Here is an 18018-nt window from a genome sequence, read left to right on the forward strand (position 1 = left end):
TTTGTGTCCCGCCCTAGACTGTGAGGACTTGAGCCCTTTCACCCCAGTGACAGATGAGGACAGTGTGGTGTTCAGCAAGCTCACCTACCTGGGCTGTGCCTCGGTGAACGCCCCGCGCAGCGAGGTGGAGGCCCTGCGGATGATGTCCATCCTCCGGAGCCAGTGCCAGATCTCCCTGGACGTGACGCTGTCCGTGCCCAACGTCTCGGAGGGCACAGTGAGGTACGGGGCTCCCCCGGGACCGGGCACTTCAGCTCAGTTCCTTTGGGGAGCAAACAAGCTGCTGGTTCACCTGGCAGGAGACATGAGCAACTCGGGACTTCGGTTAGTGGGAAAAGTGGGTTTAAAAGAGATCTGGGAACAAGTGATGCTTTACATTTGTTTACTGAAGATGTTTGATGTCCAAGGCTCAGTATGAAATACTGGGCTGATCCAAGCTGTCCCCAAAACCACAGAGGGAGTGGTTATTGTGAACAATTTGGAAGTAGCCTGGAAAGTAGTTTGTAGGAATGGAAAATGTCTGATACACAAGGCTTAACAGGGATGAGTCTATCCACTGCTGAATATTAGTGTAACATTTTGAAGACTAATCCCTGAAAACCATGGGGAAATTATTGGTGGAATTGTCTGTTGCATTGTACTTTTTTATGCTGTTCATTTTAAATATCATTATTGTGTTCAAGCTTTGCAGTAAATGACAACCAGGAGATAGTTTTTACGATGTACTTTCTGTAGTAGGTATGAAATTGTTAAAGCTTTCCAGTTAATATGTGGCTGAAATAATTCTTACAAAGGTGCAAGCTTGCCTTTTATTTCCCCTCTCTTTATTTTAACAGACTTTTAGATCCTCAGACAAACACAGAAATAGCAAACTATCCAATCTATAAAATCCTTTTCTGTGTACGAGGGCACGATGGGACCCCTGAAAGTGATTGCTTTGCTTTCACTGAAAGCCACTACAATGCAGAACTCTTCAGGATTCATGTCTTCCGATGTGAAATCCAAGAGGCTGTAAGTTCAAGTTCTTTGTCAAATGGTAATTATGTACATGTAAACTTTATTACTGAAATTAAATTGAAGCATTTTGGGCACTTTAGAAGTAATGTAATTCATCACTTTGGGCTTTCTTCTACCCAATTTAAGTTAATTATAATAGCCTCAGATATGAAATATGAGTGCGTGGGTTGTAGTTTACCCTTCTATGAAGCACAGAGAAACAGTTAATTAGATGGTAAAACTGAATTATTTTGGTACAATTTCCTCCCATTCTGTTCTCCAGTGGAGGTTCAGGTGGGTTTCAGCTGCTCCCTGTGCTGTGTTCCCTGCAGGTGAGCCGAATCCTGTACAGCTTTGCCACTGCCTTCCGGCGCTCTGCCAAACAGACCCCGCTCTCGGCCACTGCCACCCCCCAGACCCCCGACAGCGACATCTTCACCTTCTCCGTGTCTCTGGAAATCAAGGAAGACGATGGGAAGGGTTATTTCAGGTATGGATTCCTCAGTCGTCCAACATGTGGTTCTGTCGACAGTGAGTGAATGGAGAGTGTGAGCCTGAGGTGGTCCCTAAACTCCCTTTTCTGAAAGTTTCCTCTTCTAGTTTAAATGAATCCCAGACACAGGCATTTTTAGGAAGTAAAACAGTGATAACCCTCTGGACTGTTTAATCTTGGCCATTGAACTGAACCTGGTGCTACCTGCAACGTGCTTTTTCTGTTTTGCTTTTTTCTGTGAAATCCTCTTCTATGCAATATCTTTCTAAGATGTGTTCAGCTGAATTGCTGCTGAAGCTGAAAATGCATCGTTGTGACTGTGCCCTCCCATCCAGAGTTGGGCACGTTTTCAGCCAGGTTTTCAAAGGTGCAGAGGCTGTGGGAATGCTGCAGGAGGGATAAGGGTGCATATTTTTAATAAAGTCTCATGAAAGAAGGCTATATGCTACCCTTATGTGTTTTATGTAACGCTTGACAGTGTGCTGTAATTGCTGAAGTGTCTTTATTTCAGCACAGCCTGTCTGCCAAACACTCTGACTTGTTGAGCATGTTGGCTCCCAGCCACAGCTCCAGAGTTCCTTCTCTCCTTAGATTTACATCCAGCTCAAGATGTATTTATTAAATAAACAAATCACATTTAATAATCCAGTATTTATTCAGCACTCCAAAAGGCTGCTCAAGTGTTGAAACTGGAAAATTATTTAGCTCAGGGGCCAAAAAAGGTGCTGATGGTTCTTGGGCTTTTCTGAAAGGTACTGATAGTTCAGTTCAAATAACAAATTCCATCAGTTTGACACTAATCCTTGGGTGACCCTTCCTGTGCAGACTCAAACTCACCTGGAAGCTGAGGGAATACTTCTCTCAATGAAAAAGAAAGGGAAGTAAAGATTGGTGCACTCTTGGCTTGTCATGTGCCCCAGCAGTCACCTCCCTTGAGAGCAAGCAGTATAACAGATAATGCTGTTATATTATTACTTGGGGAATCAATATTTAGAAACTTGGTTGAAATGCTGCTGGAAGTCTCACAACACTAACCCCCACTGTATAAAATCACAGTTTTTATTCTGAAAACTGAGTGTCCTCGGTTTTCACATCGTTATATTGCCATTGCTTTCACATTACCTGTTGCAGTGTGCAAGGAAGGAAAGTGTTGGATGAGTGCTTTGGTGTAAGAAGTTGTCTTTACCAGTGTCTGATGCTTTGGTACATGCAAGGAATACAGATAAATGGGGTTTTTTTGACTTTCCTGGTGAATAACAGTGCAGTTCCCAAAGACAAGGACAGGCAATGCTTCAAACTGCGCCAGGGGATTGATAAGAAGATAGTGATTTACGTCCAACAGACAACTAATAAAGAGCTTGCTATTGAGAGGTAATTTCATCAGTTTTTAAACAATTCTTTATCTGTTTGATGTTTGTGTTCTTTCCTCTGAGGCAGTTGTTCTTTGGAGTCTCCATTTGTGTGATTTAATGCCACACCTCTCAAGTGTGGCAAACCAGAGGATGGAGTGGGATATACCTGTATGGGCCAAAGTCCTTGTGAAATGAAACCATGAAAGACAGGGCCTTGCACTTCATCTGATTCTTGTCTGTACTGCAGGGTAAATTCTGTGCAGAAAAAAAAACAAACCCAAACCAAAGGAAGGGCAAGAGACATGCTTGATGGTTTGTTGACATTTGTCAGTGGATTCATGGGCTGTTTGTGATGTGTCACAGTGATTATGCAGATAAGAAATGTTAATGGGTTGTTTATGAGTAAGTCTAGTTTTTAGTTTATTTTTTTTTTGCCTGGCTTTGCAGATGTTTTGGCCTCCTCCTCAGCCGTGGGAAAGACGTCCGGAGTGGTGACATGCACCTTTTGGATTTGGTAAGGATCTCTTATTAATAAACTTCAGCAATAATTTTGGCTATGATTGTAATAGACAGAAAAGATTTAGACACCTCTGCACACTTGTTGATGGGGATTGGTGCTGTGGGTCCTGGTATTGAGGGTGAGGCTCTGGGCAGCTGGGTTGAGCCTCTGAAGAGTTAGAACATGACCTGATGCTTGGCCAAGGGAGTTGCCCAATTTTATAGTCAGTTCTGTTCTCAGTTAATGGCCTGAAAAAAGAAACATGGAGCCTTATTTTAGATGTGCTGAATATTAAAGAGCTGTGCTTTGAACATGAAAAGTTTTATAGCATACTTATCACTATAAAAATCGAGGCCTGAGAGGCTTCAAATGGAACACTGACAATTAGTGGGTGCTTTGTTCTTATGACTCACTTTTCTATCTATAAAATAATGATAGAGATCATCTGACTTCACAAGTGTGAAGTGACAACAACCTTACCAGTATTTTGCAGTACATGCTTGTTACAATAGTGAGTACTCAAAAAGGTTCAATACTACATGAATAATTTTGCTTTTTACCTGGCTTTGGATTGCCCAGAAAAAAAGGTTCTTGGGAAGACAGACAAGCTGAACATTAGATAAAACACTGACTTGGTTCTGAATGGCTGAATAACGTGTTACTGGCTGTGATCTCACCTGCACCTGTGAGCTCTGTGGCCACCTCCCAAAGGAGCTATTGGTCTGCACATCTCTCTAGACAGATGTTCATACCACGTACCTATAGAATAATTAGTACTAATTGGCCTTTTTGTTATCAGCAAGGAGACCAAGGATTGCATGGGAAGCCTGTTCTTCAGAGATGATCTGTTGCAGACTCTGTCACAGGGACTTGTCCTTCCCTTGCCAGTGCAGTGGTTCTTTTATGGGGCTGAGACTTCATGATGTAGAGATAATTTCAGTAAAGATACATACACTTACCTTGTTTCCAGGAGTCCATGGGGAAGAGCTCTGATGGGAAATCCTATGTGATCACCGGGAGCTGGAATCAGAAATCTCCACACTTCCAGTTTGTAAATGAAGAAACACCAAAAGGTATGAACGTTGCCAGGGTTATCCCTAGGCAGGGAAATGACTTCCATAGTGGGCATGGGAGCAGTTCTCTTTTCCCTTAAGATGAATCCCACAAAAAGACTTTCACAGTGTGGGATGTATTCTTAGAAAGTAGGATGCCAAATGCCACATAAAAATCTAAAAAAAAAGACAACTAAACCCAGTGTTCAGTCATACCTCGTAAGCACTGTGTCCTAGCAGGGGGCTGTGCAGCTGTGGGCACAGGATGCAGGTGCTTTGTGCACCATGGGAGCTTTTTAACAATCCCGTTGGGAATTGCACTAAACGACTCCTACAGATTTCTGCTTTGCTCAGTTCCTTGTGGTCAGTTCAGATTTTTCCAAACCCAGGTTTTTAATTAAAACAGAAGGATCCCTGTACCTGTGAAAATGAAATAAACCACTCCCAACTGTCATCCAAAAATAGCTGATGCTCCATTGCTCTCTCCAGTCCTGAAACAGATCTGTCATTGCTTCTTTTAAGATGTCAGCTGAATTATCATCTTTTCAATCTGTTGTCACAGTTTCATGCCAAGGGTTGGGGAAGTTAATGGGAATTGACTGGGCAAAGTCATAAAAGTCAGCTGCTGGGCACAATCTGCTGCTGGATTGAATGTCATCCTGCCTGAAGGACACGATTTAGCAGTTCAGTACCAGAAGAGATCTCATAGGTCACTGAGCCTCCTTTTGGAGCATCAAACTGTGCAGTCAATTTTCAGAATGTCACAGCTGAGATGGTCTCAAATGCCTTTAATATCGTGGTACTTAACACTCAAGCAACTTCTAAAACCGAAAAAGAACTGAAGTGTCATTAGGCTGGATGGCAGGAGACCTGCACTGTGCAGTTGAGTGCAGAGATATGCACTTAAAATGTTTAATGAATGTTTTGGATACACTTCAGTGGGATTTGAAAAAGCAGAATTTTTATTCTCTTTAACAAGATCATTTTCTTGGCTTGAAGACTTCAGTTTCCTTACTCTCTAGTGGGTAGTGCATAGTCATCTGATTTCCCTATTTTGAAACTTCTAAGGTTTTGAGATGTTTAAATTAGGGGAAAAATGAATTCTAAAAAAGAAAGTTTCCTTTGTTCTTTCATGTTACCAGGAAAGAGGCTATGGAATATTTTATTTGAAATATTTTTTTAGCACTCTCATTTAATTTTCTCTCTCCAGATAAAGTGCTGTTCATGACCACAGCAGTGGATTTGGTGATAACTGAGGTGCAGGAACCCGTTCGGTTCATCCTGGAGACCAAAGTCAGGGTTTGTTCCCCTAATGAGAGGCTGTTCTGGCCCTTCAGCAAGAGGAGCTCCACGGAAAATTTTTTCTTAAAATTGAAACAGGTAATGCTTTAAAAAATAAAGAAGCAGAATCGACAGTTAATGGGCTGTTTCTCCCTGTGGTTGGTAAAACCTTTACGAATGCAATGTTCATAATACCACATTTTGCTCCTGAATAAATGCTCTTCAATTTTAGAGCAGCTCTCCTTTCTCATGCTGATTGTTGCTGGCTATCTGCAGTTCCCATAAAGAGCTGGAAATAGCTTTTTTGATAGCTTTGATGAGGCTGCAAAGTTCCATAGAGGCTTATGGATTTTCCAGCCAAACCACAGAAATCAAAGGACCAGAGGATTTATCTGGAGCTGTGCTGAGAGGTGCTGACACAAGGGTAGAGTGGGGTGATTGTGTACAATTGAGGTGAAGAGAAAAGAAGTCTTGACTCTAATCCTTCTGACATCTGATATATCACTAAACTTATATAAATTGAACATTTCTTTTTAGATTCTTTTTAGATGAGCAAACATCCATCTGAAATTCCAAAAGAAATTATTTTTGGTGAAAGTCTGTTTTCCCCTTCCACGTGGTTGGAAGCAGAGATTTCACACATACCCCAATTTGGCCCTGGGGGAAAAAATCCAAGCAACTGCAAAACATTCCTAGAACTTGTTAAAGAATTTTACTGTTTTTTTCCAACTTACTTTTTTATGCTGTCTACTAAAAAGGGAAAGATTATTCCTGTCCAGGATATTCATAATAACAAGGCAATAATTTAAAATGAGGCTGGTAAGCTGAAGGTCCAAGTCACTCAAGAGATGATACATTTGGAGTAGCTGCTGTTCTCCTCTTTTAGAAATTATTGTTCTGAAATTAAAGTCCTGTTTAAAGAAATGGAAATGTACAAAAGCAAATAACAATGAGGATGTACGTGCTCTCTCAAGGTTTAGTAATTTTGGGTGCAGCCCAAAAAAAAAGCAATGTTGGAGTCTTGATTACTAGATAAGTGTTCTCTTTTAAAGAGGTTTTCAATTAAACAAGAGGCTTTTCTTCATTCTTTTTGCACTTGTCTTCAAGTGCTAGCAACGAATGGCATCTGGGTAGTAACAAAGATGAGGTTCACCAGGGATTCTATTTTGTTTATGTCCTACTTTTTATGTAAAATACCAGTACACATTTTCAGACACTTTCCTTCAAAATTTAAGGTGGAAAAATTCTTCATGGATGAGCTCAGCCTTTTTTTTTAGAATATTTTTGAGGTGGAGCATGGAGATGTTGAACATTTGAGGCTGTTGGGCTATAAATATTCTACAGCCTCCAAAAGGTGCCTTTTCTGTTTGGCAGTTTAAAGGAAGCTTATCTTGCTGAGCTAATTCTGTATCTTTTGTCTTACCAAATTCACAGGCATTGTGACTTATCTTAGCCAATTCTCTTTTTCCACAGACACTGTCAGGTTATCCAACTTCCAGTGTTTACTAATGGAAGATTATCAAAATTCATAGTGGAAGCAACAAATATAGAATGTACGGTCTGATAAGCCTGGAAGGGAAACCTGTTTCTGTGGAGTCATGATTAGCCTATTAAAAATACAGCTGTGTAGAATTGGCTTATCTTACTTTGGCAGTGTTTCTTTATTCGGAAATGGTGAAAGCAGAGGGATTTTATTTGCTCAGATTACATGTAGTGATTTAGTCATTTTTAGTTTTGATGCATTTCTTTTCATTTTTAATGCTCCAAAGGATAAAATTGAGCACTGGGAGCTTAGTGTAGAGTGTAATTATAAATCTTATTTCCCTCTCTTCTTCACCTTCCCTTTTCTACTATCTATTTTTATTCATTTACGGAAAAAAAAAGTTCTAAGTCCTTAAACTGCATTAAAATTTTGGAACCACTTGACAAAGAAAAGTCCTCCTTTAAAGGAAAGGAAGGTATGAAAGCATTGAAAATTGAGGAGAAACGGTGGTGGAGTTACTTCATATGAAGGAACCTTCCTCTCTTGGAGCACAGATGCATTTATAGCTTTAAAAGTCTGTGCATTTGTGTGCAGATCCTTTATGGCAGGAACGCTCCCGGGCCTGCACCGTGCATTAAGTGTGGGGCACTCCCATGTGTCAGCATTCCTCACTGCAGAATGGGATGGAAGTTGTTCCTCAGCTCTCCGTTCCAGACAGAGAAGGCAGAGCCTTAGGAAGTGATGTGGCACTTGTGTAGCTTTTCTCAGTGCAATGGAACTTGTTTCCCAGATCAAGCAGAAGGACAGGAAGAATAACTCGGACACGCTGTATGAAGTCGTGTGCCTGGAGAGCGAGTCCGAGAGGGAGAGGAGGAAAACCACGGCCAGCCCCTCCCTGCGCCTGCCCCAGTCGGGCTCCCAGGGCTCCATGATCCCTTCTCCCCCTGAGGACGATGAAGAGGAAGGTAAGAAGCAGACTGTGTGCTCTGTGGACTGGGAGAGAAAGGGCACGTGGTAAATAACATAGTTATAAAACACGTTGAATCATTTCCAATCAGAATCTGGCCTTCTGATGGGTTTTTATTTGCTTGAGTGCTCTGAGCAGTCAATAACCAGTACCCCAACATTCCTGGGGCAGCCTCTCCCTCCTCTGACACTTTTGTGTCTGTGCTTTTCCCAACCCAGGCCTCCAGTGTGATGATATATTTGGGACAATGTGAAAAGAGGCAGCTAAAAATTGGGGATTATCCTATAGCTTCTGCCCCTCCCTGAGCAGCTGTGAACAGATTTGAGAGTAAAAATGGGAAGCTGATATTATTTGGAAGTCTCAGCAGGCAGCATGTTTTAGTGAAGAGGAGAGTTGGACAACTGTGATAGATAAAACTGTACCAGGACCTGCCCAGCTTGGAATTTAATGCATTTTCAAGACCTTTCCTCTGCTTTAGAAAAATTCTTTTAAACCAAAACGTGGACTAGTTCTGAGTATATAAACATGTGGCCCTTCAGCTCCGAGCTGGGATGGGGATGACTTGGGTTTCTGCTTTTTCACTTTTCTGCTGGCCTTCCATGTGACCTTGGCTGAAGTGTCCCCTCTGTTCTGTTGGCAGACAATGATGAACCACTCTTAAGTGGTTCTGGAGATGTTTCCAAAGAGTGCGCAGAAAAAATTCTTGAGACGTGGGGAGAGCTGCTGTCCAAGTGGTAAGTGGCAAAATCACATTCTGCAAGTTACAGTTCTGAATATTCTCGTTCTGTTTGCTCCTTCTTCTCGGAGTTTTTGTTGTTTCCAGAGGCCAGTTGAGACAAGATTAGGATGGATTTAGTCCTTTGTTCATCCCCACAACACCACTTATTCTCTGGCTTCTTGTTTTCTGATTTCTTCACGGGATGTTTTAAGTATTTGAACTTTTGAGTGCATGCTTAATGTATAGAAATTCACTTATGCTGTGTCCTTAGGTGCTTCTGTCTTAAAATGAGTATTCTGCTTATCTGTGAGTTCCCTGGGATTTTTTCAAAGAAAAACCTAAACTAAGTAGTATAAAGAAAATGTAGCTCTTCCTTTGTCTTTATTTTGCATAGTCACTCCCATTCCTCTTTGTAATTCCAGTGTAGTTCACAGCCAGTTTTTCTTGCAGCTGTCACATCTTAGTGACTGTAGCTTAGGAAAATGGGAGATCTGGACTTGGATAGCGAAGATGTTTTTCTTCCTTATCTAAAGGAAGGCTCCAGAGCCCGCCAAGAAGGAAGTACATGAGCTCTGCTGGTTTTTTCCCTGGAAAATGCCAGTGTACAAGAGGAGAGTCTCTTGACAGTCCAATTGCTAATGCAACACCGTCCTCCTTTGATGAGCGATCTTTTATTCATCTTGAAGTAGCCTGAGCTGTTCTGAAATGATGCTGATTGTTGCAAAATTCAGGTTTTTTGTTAGGTTTTATTTTTTTCCCCAGAATGGGGGATGACAGGGAACACGAGACTGAGCTCAAACAGGCTTCATTTGGACTCTGGCTTTACTTGTTACCTTTTGCTTCCTAATGTTGGTGAGGAGCAGGGCAAAGGGAGTACAGCAAATAAAGGTCGAATGTGGTATTAGAGTTATGAGTAGGACAGCAGGGATTAGATTTAAGGAGTAGGATGGTAGGGTCGTGCAGCTTGGATGAGGGAAAGTATCCATGTGACCACTTAGCGAGGAATCTCTTTAAATTAAAATTATAACAACTTTATTTTTTGCAATTACTACTTATTTGAATAAACACTTTTCCTTCCAGTTTGGTTTTGCACTATTTTGGTAAGAAAGTGGACATAGAAATGGACACATTTGTAAGAAGGGGAAAGCTGTGGTAAAATGATCCATGAGCCCTTTTCCCTCTCCTAGACTTGGAGAAACATCTTTACCAGATGAGCTCTGTGCATCTACTGCTGTGAGAAAGTTTCTTTCTACTTGAATTTTTTGTAATTCTTCCAAGGGCTCAAAGATAATTAAGCCACCTGACTCCCATTGGAAATGTTTTGGCAGCTCTAAGAGGATATGAAATGCTTCTGTGCTAATGCTGGCAACAACATTAATATGTGTTAAAGGGCTTTCCTTCTTAACTAAAAATGTGTATTTGGAAGCAATGATCCTCCAGCTTTTAACATAAGAGGATTGAAAATCATAAAAATCAGAGTTTAGGAAGTTTCATGCTAGTTTTTTTAGAATTCTGTAATTAGATTTGTATAATAATTAAATATGCATTGTTATTTTGTGATTTCTAAAAAGTATTTGGCTGATATTTCATAACTGCTGAGTCACACAATTTTCTCATTTCAAAATAGTTTGGAAGGCTCCAGTAGTGTGTGGCTTTTAGTCTACAGCCTTCATGACTGTATTCATTGGAACTATTGTTGTGCTTACTTTGATCTGAGATTAGGGCAAAGCCATTTTAGAGGCCTCTACAAAAACGTTGATTATTTTGTATGTAACAATTATTTGATATAAAAATATATTACAAAGGTATAATAAATGCTCTGTGAACGTATGTCTGTAGGTATGACTGTATATGGATATAAGTATAACTACTATACTGTTATTATTTTTGCTATGGTTGATTTCTTTTAGAGAAGGCAAAGTGAAGGAGGACATGATGGTCCTGGGCTCTATGCAGTAAATGCTGATTTAAATGTCCACATAGTTAGTCTCTAGATTACTGGGTCAGAACACTGTAGACTGAAGAAAGGCAGCAAAGAGTCCCAGTCTGTGTCAAATTGTCATCCACAGACTGTTAGACTGTTACAAACATTATCAAATGACAGCTTTTTAGGAACATAATGCGATTGATGTGACACGAGTTCAGTTTTTTGCCTGGCTTTGTCTGTCAGTTCTCTTGATCATTTTACCCAGAAATTTGTTTTTTAGTAACTGCAGAAAAATGTTAATTTCTTTGATTTAAGGCCTGTGTCTTTTGGGAATTTTATGTATAAGCCACAAATGAGCCGTTCAGCTTAACTTGCTGTAAGTGCATAAATTATATGTAGGTTTAGTTTTTACAACTTTCAGAGCTGTAATTTATGAGCTGTCAGCGGTCTCGCTGGAAAGAGCTGTTTAGTTGGGACTGGCTTGTGCAGTGGAAGCTGCTCTAATGCAGGGATGTAGTTAGATAACCCTGTGAGGTGGTTTTTATAGCTCTGTCTTCTGTCCCTCCCTCACCTCAAAGGTTACCTGCCTGCTGGGGTGTGGGGTGTCGAGCAGTGGAGGCCTCTGCAAGCTACTGATCATTTTGGGGTAATTTGGAGTTGGAATTTACACTTTATGACCTCTGTCCTCCAGTTCTAGTATTTGATGGAGAGTTTTGGTTTGCTGAATGTATTATTATATATGTGTGGTGGTTTGAGACCCCTAGAAATCCAATTTCAAAGTTCAAGCCCCCCTCCCACAATTTTCCCCAGCGTGAGAAGGTTTTCAGGCAAAACACAACTACTCAGCATTGGGGGAAGGGGAAAATACTTACAAAGGTTTATTTACATACATATATATATAGGTAACAACTTAGCTATCTCTTCTACGATTAAATAATATATTTACATTAGATTAAATTTCTCTTTTTCTTCTTGAACTCTTGTTACATATGTGTATTACATTTAAATGTAATGGGAATGAAGAAAAGAGCTCGTGAAGTACTTCTCCGAATACACGTTTATTTTTCCATAACTTGAATTTCACTTACTCTGGCAGCATCTGGGCTGCCACTTGCCACTTGAACTTGCTGTCCCTTGCCACGTGTGGTGTTTGCTCCTGGTTGGGTGGCAGTGACATCCTCCCCCCCTTCCCCAGGCACCTGAACCTGAGCGTGCGGCCCAAGACGCTGTCGGCGCTGGTGCGGAGCGGGGTCCCCGAGGCCCTGCGGGGAGAGGTGTGGCAGCTGCTGGCTGGGTGTCACAACAACGACCACCTCGTGGAGAAGTACCGCATCCTCATCACCAAGGTAGGAGGCTTCTCAGCAGCTTTGGGCAGCTTTTTTCTCCCCCCATATCTTAAAGAATGGACAGACGGAGGTTTTGGGAGTGTGTGCCTTCCTTAAGGGTTCATGAGTGTGTCTGAATATAGGGGTTCAACAACAAAAACCCCAACAGGCAGAGCTGCTTGTGGCATTAGGCTGCTTTCCTTTTAATAGGCCTAGTTCTGTTTCCCTCAGACGAGTTCTGAGTTAGTTTGTAAAAAATAAATGTCCTATTGATTGCTCTCATAATTGACAGAGGTTCGTTTCCTTTGCTTGTTTGGCTTTTCTGAATGAAAGCTGAATTTTGCTGTATTGTCTTAATATTTATGCTAAAAGTCTGACATTAGTTGAAATTGCACCCTTTTTTGATAGAAGAAAAACCAGAATTTGGACATTTTTGCCCTAGACAGCAGTTTAATTCCTCATCTTGAATGCTGACCTCAGTAAGGTAGGAAAAGAAAATAAGAATTGTATGTACAGACGTCATCCAGTGTTTCTCAAAGTTCTAGAGTAACAAATGGGTCACAAAGTGAAATGTCACTGACTCGTTATCCAGAACACCGATGTGTTGCTTTGGATTTGACCATTATTTGTATAACCACATTGGATTTTACTGCTTTCATCAAACATGCAAGTCTGGAAGGACTGTATTAGAAATTATTAATGATGCAGCTTTAGTACAAATATAACAGAAATTAATTATTCACCACTTAAAAAGCAAAACAACTGAATCAGCCTTTGTATATCTATGTTCTGATGGCACAGATTCACAAGGAGCAATTAAAGACCTTAATTCTGAGGGCAGGAGGGCATCTGAAATTAAGCTTGGTTTCTGCTGGATTCATGCAGAAGGATCCTATGTGATGTGAATGCATCAGATTAGCTAAAAATGTTCTGCCATAAGTACTTTCACATACTTAGTGAATATAGAAGAAACTTGATCTGAATCCCTTAATATTGGTGTATGCATTGTAGAGCTGTAACTTGGGTTTTATGGTGAATAAATCATATAAATAATGTGGAGGTTGAGTGCTGTGGCAAGGAGTGATCACAGTTACCCTGTTGTGTTATTTTAATTGCCTGGTGTGTGGTTGACAGCATCACTTGTTTCTCTGTTTCAGTGTTTTGGTATCAGAATGGAAAGGATGATGTCTTTGTGGCACAGTTGGTGACATGTACTGCTACTATCTTTGTCAGCTAGAAAGGAATAGTGTAACATTTCATTTTTAAACCTGTGAAACCTTTCCACTCATTTTCATTTGGCTGAGACAAAGCAAATAGCCTGGATTTCATGTGTTGAAAGCATCTCTAGAGTCCAAGTAAAAGGGAGAGTAGCTGGTCCAGCACTGTGTTCTGCAGCAAAAGGACTGGCTGTACCTGCAGTGGTCCTTCAGCATGGAAACTAATGAAGAAATTAAAGCAAATGGGTACTGACTGACCATTTTCAGGCCCTGCTGCAGTCACATGAGGTCTGTGGTGTACCACCAGCATGCTGCCACAGTCAGCTCAAGGAAATGAAAATGAAGTTGCCTTCATCTGGAAGTGCCATATTAGCCCAGTGCTGTGGCTGTTGGTCTTGTTGTGACAACTGACAAATATGAAAACAGTGACTTAAATATGGAAACAGGCTGGGACTGTTTCTGTAGAAGGCACAAAGGTTGGTGTCTGAGAGCACAAGTCTTTGGTTCCCAGTGGCACTGGGGTTTCTTCACTCTGCAGGCAGTGGAAGAAAGGTAAGGTTTCAAGTCACTGTGTGGAGGTGCTAAAGAGGAGAATAGGCAGGGAATGCCAAGACTGTTTGCGAGGCTGATGAGAGCATGAATTCAGGATCCAGCAATATAACATTGCAGACCCTTTGTATATAGTATATGCCAACAGTATAAATTAATGCTGGACTGCACTTTGGCCTTAAATTTTTATTTTCATGCCTTTCTTGATATTTCATGCCTGTCGTGAAATTTGATAATTTTGGAGTTCTAATGTGACTAATTCTTACTGCTCTTAAAATAGGAGCTCAGTTACAGTCAATATGCAGCAATACTTAGGAGTAAATGTGTCTGGGAAAAAAATTGTTAATTTTGTGAAGACAAAGGTCCATTATGTTACATTGCTTCACCATCCTCATAGTGCCTTGCATGTCCCTAATACCAGTTCCTCTCTGTCAAGCATGCAATTATTTGCATTACCATGCACTGAAGGTGGTTTATCTGAGAATAACTGCTGTGGGGTGGTGCAGGAGCACAACGAGCCGATGTGAAACCTTTGGTGCGAGCAGGAGATGCAGAAAGCCTGTGTGAGTGCTCCTAATCCAGTGCCCCTTCCCTCTTAATGTTGACCTCTATTCCAGTAGCTGCACTTGATTTCTGCCAGGCTTTTCGTGACCCCACGCAGCAGCACAGTCCCAAATTAATAAGGATCTGTGTTGACAGCTGCTTCAGAACCTTCTGGCCTCTGCCAGGGATTTTTTTTCCCTTTGTGTGCAGGATGTTGGATGCAGCACCCCAGGATTCCTTCTGCTTGTTGCTTTCCTGTGCAGGCTCAGGGAATCTCTGGGTTTTTGCTTTCTTTTGCAAATTAACTGCTGCAAGGACAGTTGTTTGTGTACTGTTGAGATGTGACCACTGAAGGAGTGGAAAGGAAATGTCTCCTGTTGTGTTCTACCAGTGGAGGCTGTGTCTGAGTCTCCTCTTGAATATGACTTAGAAATGGCATTGAACCCGTGCATCAAGGTGTGCTCCTTGCATTCAGTCATCATGGCAGCATTAATTAATTATTTGCTCTTTATTTCTTTGCCAAACACTGGCTGGGGTTTTGTTCTCTGCGCTTTTGTTATTGCGGTAATGGCGAAGTTTCACCGTCGCGGTGCTTCCACGAATCACTTTTGAGAATTTGCACACCATCTGTGTGCAATAATAAAGCTTTTAGCAACTCCAGATTGCTGTGCTCGTGGTGGGGAGTGTGGATGGAAGCCAGCCCAGTGAATTAAGGTCATGTCCCTACTGGGGACAGAAAGCAAGCTCTAGGTAAAACGATCTAGACAATCCCTGGGAGAGGCATCTGTTCCTGGTAGGACTTTGGCAATCGTGGTTATGGCTGTTAATCTTCAGGCTTCCAGCCACTGCAGGGTAGGAGAAGAGATGTGGAGACTCACTCCAGGCATTTATGGACACCTGCAGAAAAAATACTCCATGTTCTTGACAGTCATAGGTGGATGGAAAGTATTGTTGAGTAGAAAATGTGTAAAATGAGCCATGTGGGTTAAAAAAAGATAAGTAAACATGGTACAAAGCAAAAGAGACAACAGACACTTTTCAGACAAGGTTTTTTAAAAGGATTAGTACAAATACTGAATCTCTCAGTGGAGAAGTTCTTCATAATACCAACATTTTAAGAACCTGACATTTACAATATTGAGGAGAAAGTAAAAAGCTCTTGGATATAGGTCTGTGTGGGAGGAAATGTCGAAAGGAAAAAACCATGAACTGTTGTACCAGATAAATACACTATATTAAGAAATTACAACGTGAGAGGGACATCTTGTGGCACAAATAAAATAAAAAATAATAGTCCAGTGGCAGGAGGAGTATCCTGGAATGTTACCCCGAGGTCACCATTTCTGGTAGAAATTCCAGGCCTGGCAAGAGATTAATTTGTTCCAGTCTTTCTTACAGCAGGAGTCTTGCTACACACTTTCTCATCTTCCCACTTTTTTGTCTCCATGAGCAGAGGATTACAGAACACAGACGTTCTACCAAATATACTTGTCTGTCTTGGTGCAAATGATACTAGTTTTTAATGAAGAAATAGATTAAAATGTCACTACCATTATTTGACTGAATGTGTTGTCATCAGTAGCATAAAATGTGACAGAACTTTAGCTGTGGGTGGTTAACACTTATTTTCCACTTGTATCACAATCTTATTTCCATATGTTCGTATAAATTAAAAAGAATAAATTTAATTTGCAGGAGTACAAAGGGCCACGATTGTGTACAATCAACTGAAATTAATCCTACCACGTGTCTGTGAATCTCGGTGTAGCCTTGTCAGTGTGTCTGAACCTCAAGATCCCGTGTTTGATTAGTTTTGATCACGTGGTGATAAAAGTTTAATTATCTTTTTCAAGCAGTAGTTTTCCCCAGAGTTGTCGCTGTAACTTTGACTGATTTCTTGAGTACCTGTTCACTGCCTTAGATGAGGCTGTGCTGTGCCTCGGTGTAGAGTGGGAGAAGTCTCTCCAGTGCAGCAGTTTTCAGTCCCAGCAGACCTCAGCCAGTGCTTTCTGGAAGTGGTTCCTCTCAGTGGGCTGGTTGTGCCCCGGAGCAGAGCTGGGGTAGCAGGTGCTGACCCCCAGCCCAGTTACCTTCCAGTTGCTCCTTACCCCCTTGGCCACTTTGGGCTGCTGGTGAGGGGTGATCAAGAGGAGGAACTTGAGGTGTTGCTGGTTTGGGTGTTTTAAACAAGCTGGAGTAAGTTGGCAACAGCACTGAACAGAGTTATTGCTCTCGGCTTCGGGGAAACAATAGAACGGCAGTTAAAGGGAAAACCAGACAGAAATACCTCTCAGCTGGGTGGGTGTTGAGCTTGTACTTCTCATAAAAACCTGAACATCGGGCAGGTTTTGATTTCATGGTGCATCTTCTGTTTAAAAATTCCTGCAACCAGATGTTGTTTTGGTCAGGCTCACAATTTCCATTGCTACCTTGTTTTTATACATCTGAGATAGAAGGTTCAATGTATGTTGTTTTCCTGGGGATGTTTATAATGTGTCTATTCATGCCTAAGGATCCAGAAATACTATTTGAATCAATCGGTATGTAAATCATTCTCTGCTTTGGAAAGATAGGAGATCATTTCTCCAGCAGTAATTCAATCATAGCTTGTTTTTTGTAAAACCACAATGCCCTTGCCTAAATTTAATTCAAAGTTTATGTTTCCTAGCTACAGTTCTAGTACTTCAGTTGCCATGAGTAGAAACACCATAAATTGTGACAAAAATGAAGGACAAGAGTAAAGGGATCTTTTTGGAGTAAGAATGGGGTTGAAGCCCCAAGTTTTTGTTTTCAGGCTTTTGCACAAGATGAACTAAAAATCTGCCAAGTCATGCTGTTGTCCAGCACAGATTTTTGACCAACACAAGTGTTTCATAAAATGGAGGTTTTTTTGCTACTTACAGGTCAGGTACAATCCTGAGCATTGCAGCGTGGTTGCTTTGGCCGCAATTAATTATCCATTAGGAATTGCACAGAATGACCAGTATTAGGCTTAGGTTAACCAAAACCTTGGGTTTGTTGGCATTGGTTGAATTCAGTGTGTGGTCTTAGGCCTGTCAGGATGCCAGCTGCACACTTTCATGTGTGCCTAAATGATCTGGATTGCCAAAGAGCCTCACTCCAGTCTCTTACTGGTTTGATCCGATGGAAGATCAATTCCCACAGTGATGGGCCTGTCCTAAGCTGTGCCAGTGGGGCAGTTTGGTATCGGGGCAGAGAATGAGCTTCCAAATACCAAGGGAATGTGTTTTCCAGCATGTCACCTGCATAAAACACTCTTGACAAACAACAAACAATACCCATCTCTTGTTATGCCTCTCTGCCTTCCAAGAGGTTTTCCTGGTTAAATAGTGTGATGGTGTTAGCTCATGGTGTGAACACAAGTTTAAGAGCTGTGCTGTGAATCTCTCACGTGTTTGCTGGCTGGAATGTCGTTGGTTTCTGGTTTGGTGCGGGGTGTCCTGGGGACTGTCAGGGACAGCAAGTCCTTCTGCGTTGTGTATGTGTGTGGAGGGAGGTGCCTGCCTACCTGGAGCTACATCTGGATTAACGGTGGGACACCATTCTCAGTTTTGCCCTTGGTGTCAGGTGTCTCCTAAACAACACACACCACGCC

The 18018-nt window shown here is 41.5% G+C and overlaps 1 protein-coding gene across 3 annotated transcripts in view; it reads left to right on the top strand.

Moving 5' to 3' along the window:
* The window catches only part of RABGAP1 (RAB GTPase activating protein 1), a 77467-nt gene that overhangs the window by 26765 nt on the left and 32684 nt on the right, over window positions 1–18018 (top strand). For all 3 annotated transcript variants that reach the window (XM_017809946.1, XM_017809945.1, XM_017809947.1), the window contains 10 exons: window positions 18–222; window positions 837–1011; window positions 1329–1486; window positions 2750–2860; window positions 3289–3355; window positions 4311–4413; window positions 5603–5772; window positions 7947–8121; window positions 8764–8857; window positions 11964–12114. In XM_017809946.1, the coding sequence (XP_017665435.1) occupies window positions 18–222; window positions 837–1011; window positions 1329–1486; window positions 2750–2860; window positions 3289–3355; window positions 4311–4413; window positions 5603–5772; window positions 7947–8121; window positions 8764–8857; window positions 11964–12114 (1409 nt within the window). The remainder of the gene's footprint in view (window positions 1–17; window positions 223–836; window positions 1012–1328; window positions 1487–2749; window positions 2861–3288; window positions 3356–4310; window positions 4414–5602; window positions 5773–7946; window positions 8122–8763; window positions 8858–11963; window positions 12115–18018) is intronic.

Source organism: Lepidothrix coronata, unplaced genomic scaffold (genome assembly GCF_001604755.1).
Source record: "Lepidothrix coronata isolate B3197 unplaced genomic scaffold, Lepidothrix_coronata-1.0 Scaffold28, whole genome shotgun sequence".
NCBI lineage: Eukaryota > Metazoa > Chordata > Aves > Passeriformes > Pipridae > Lepidothrix > Lepidothrix coronata.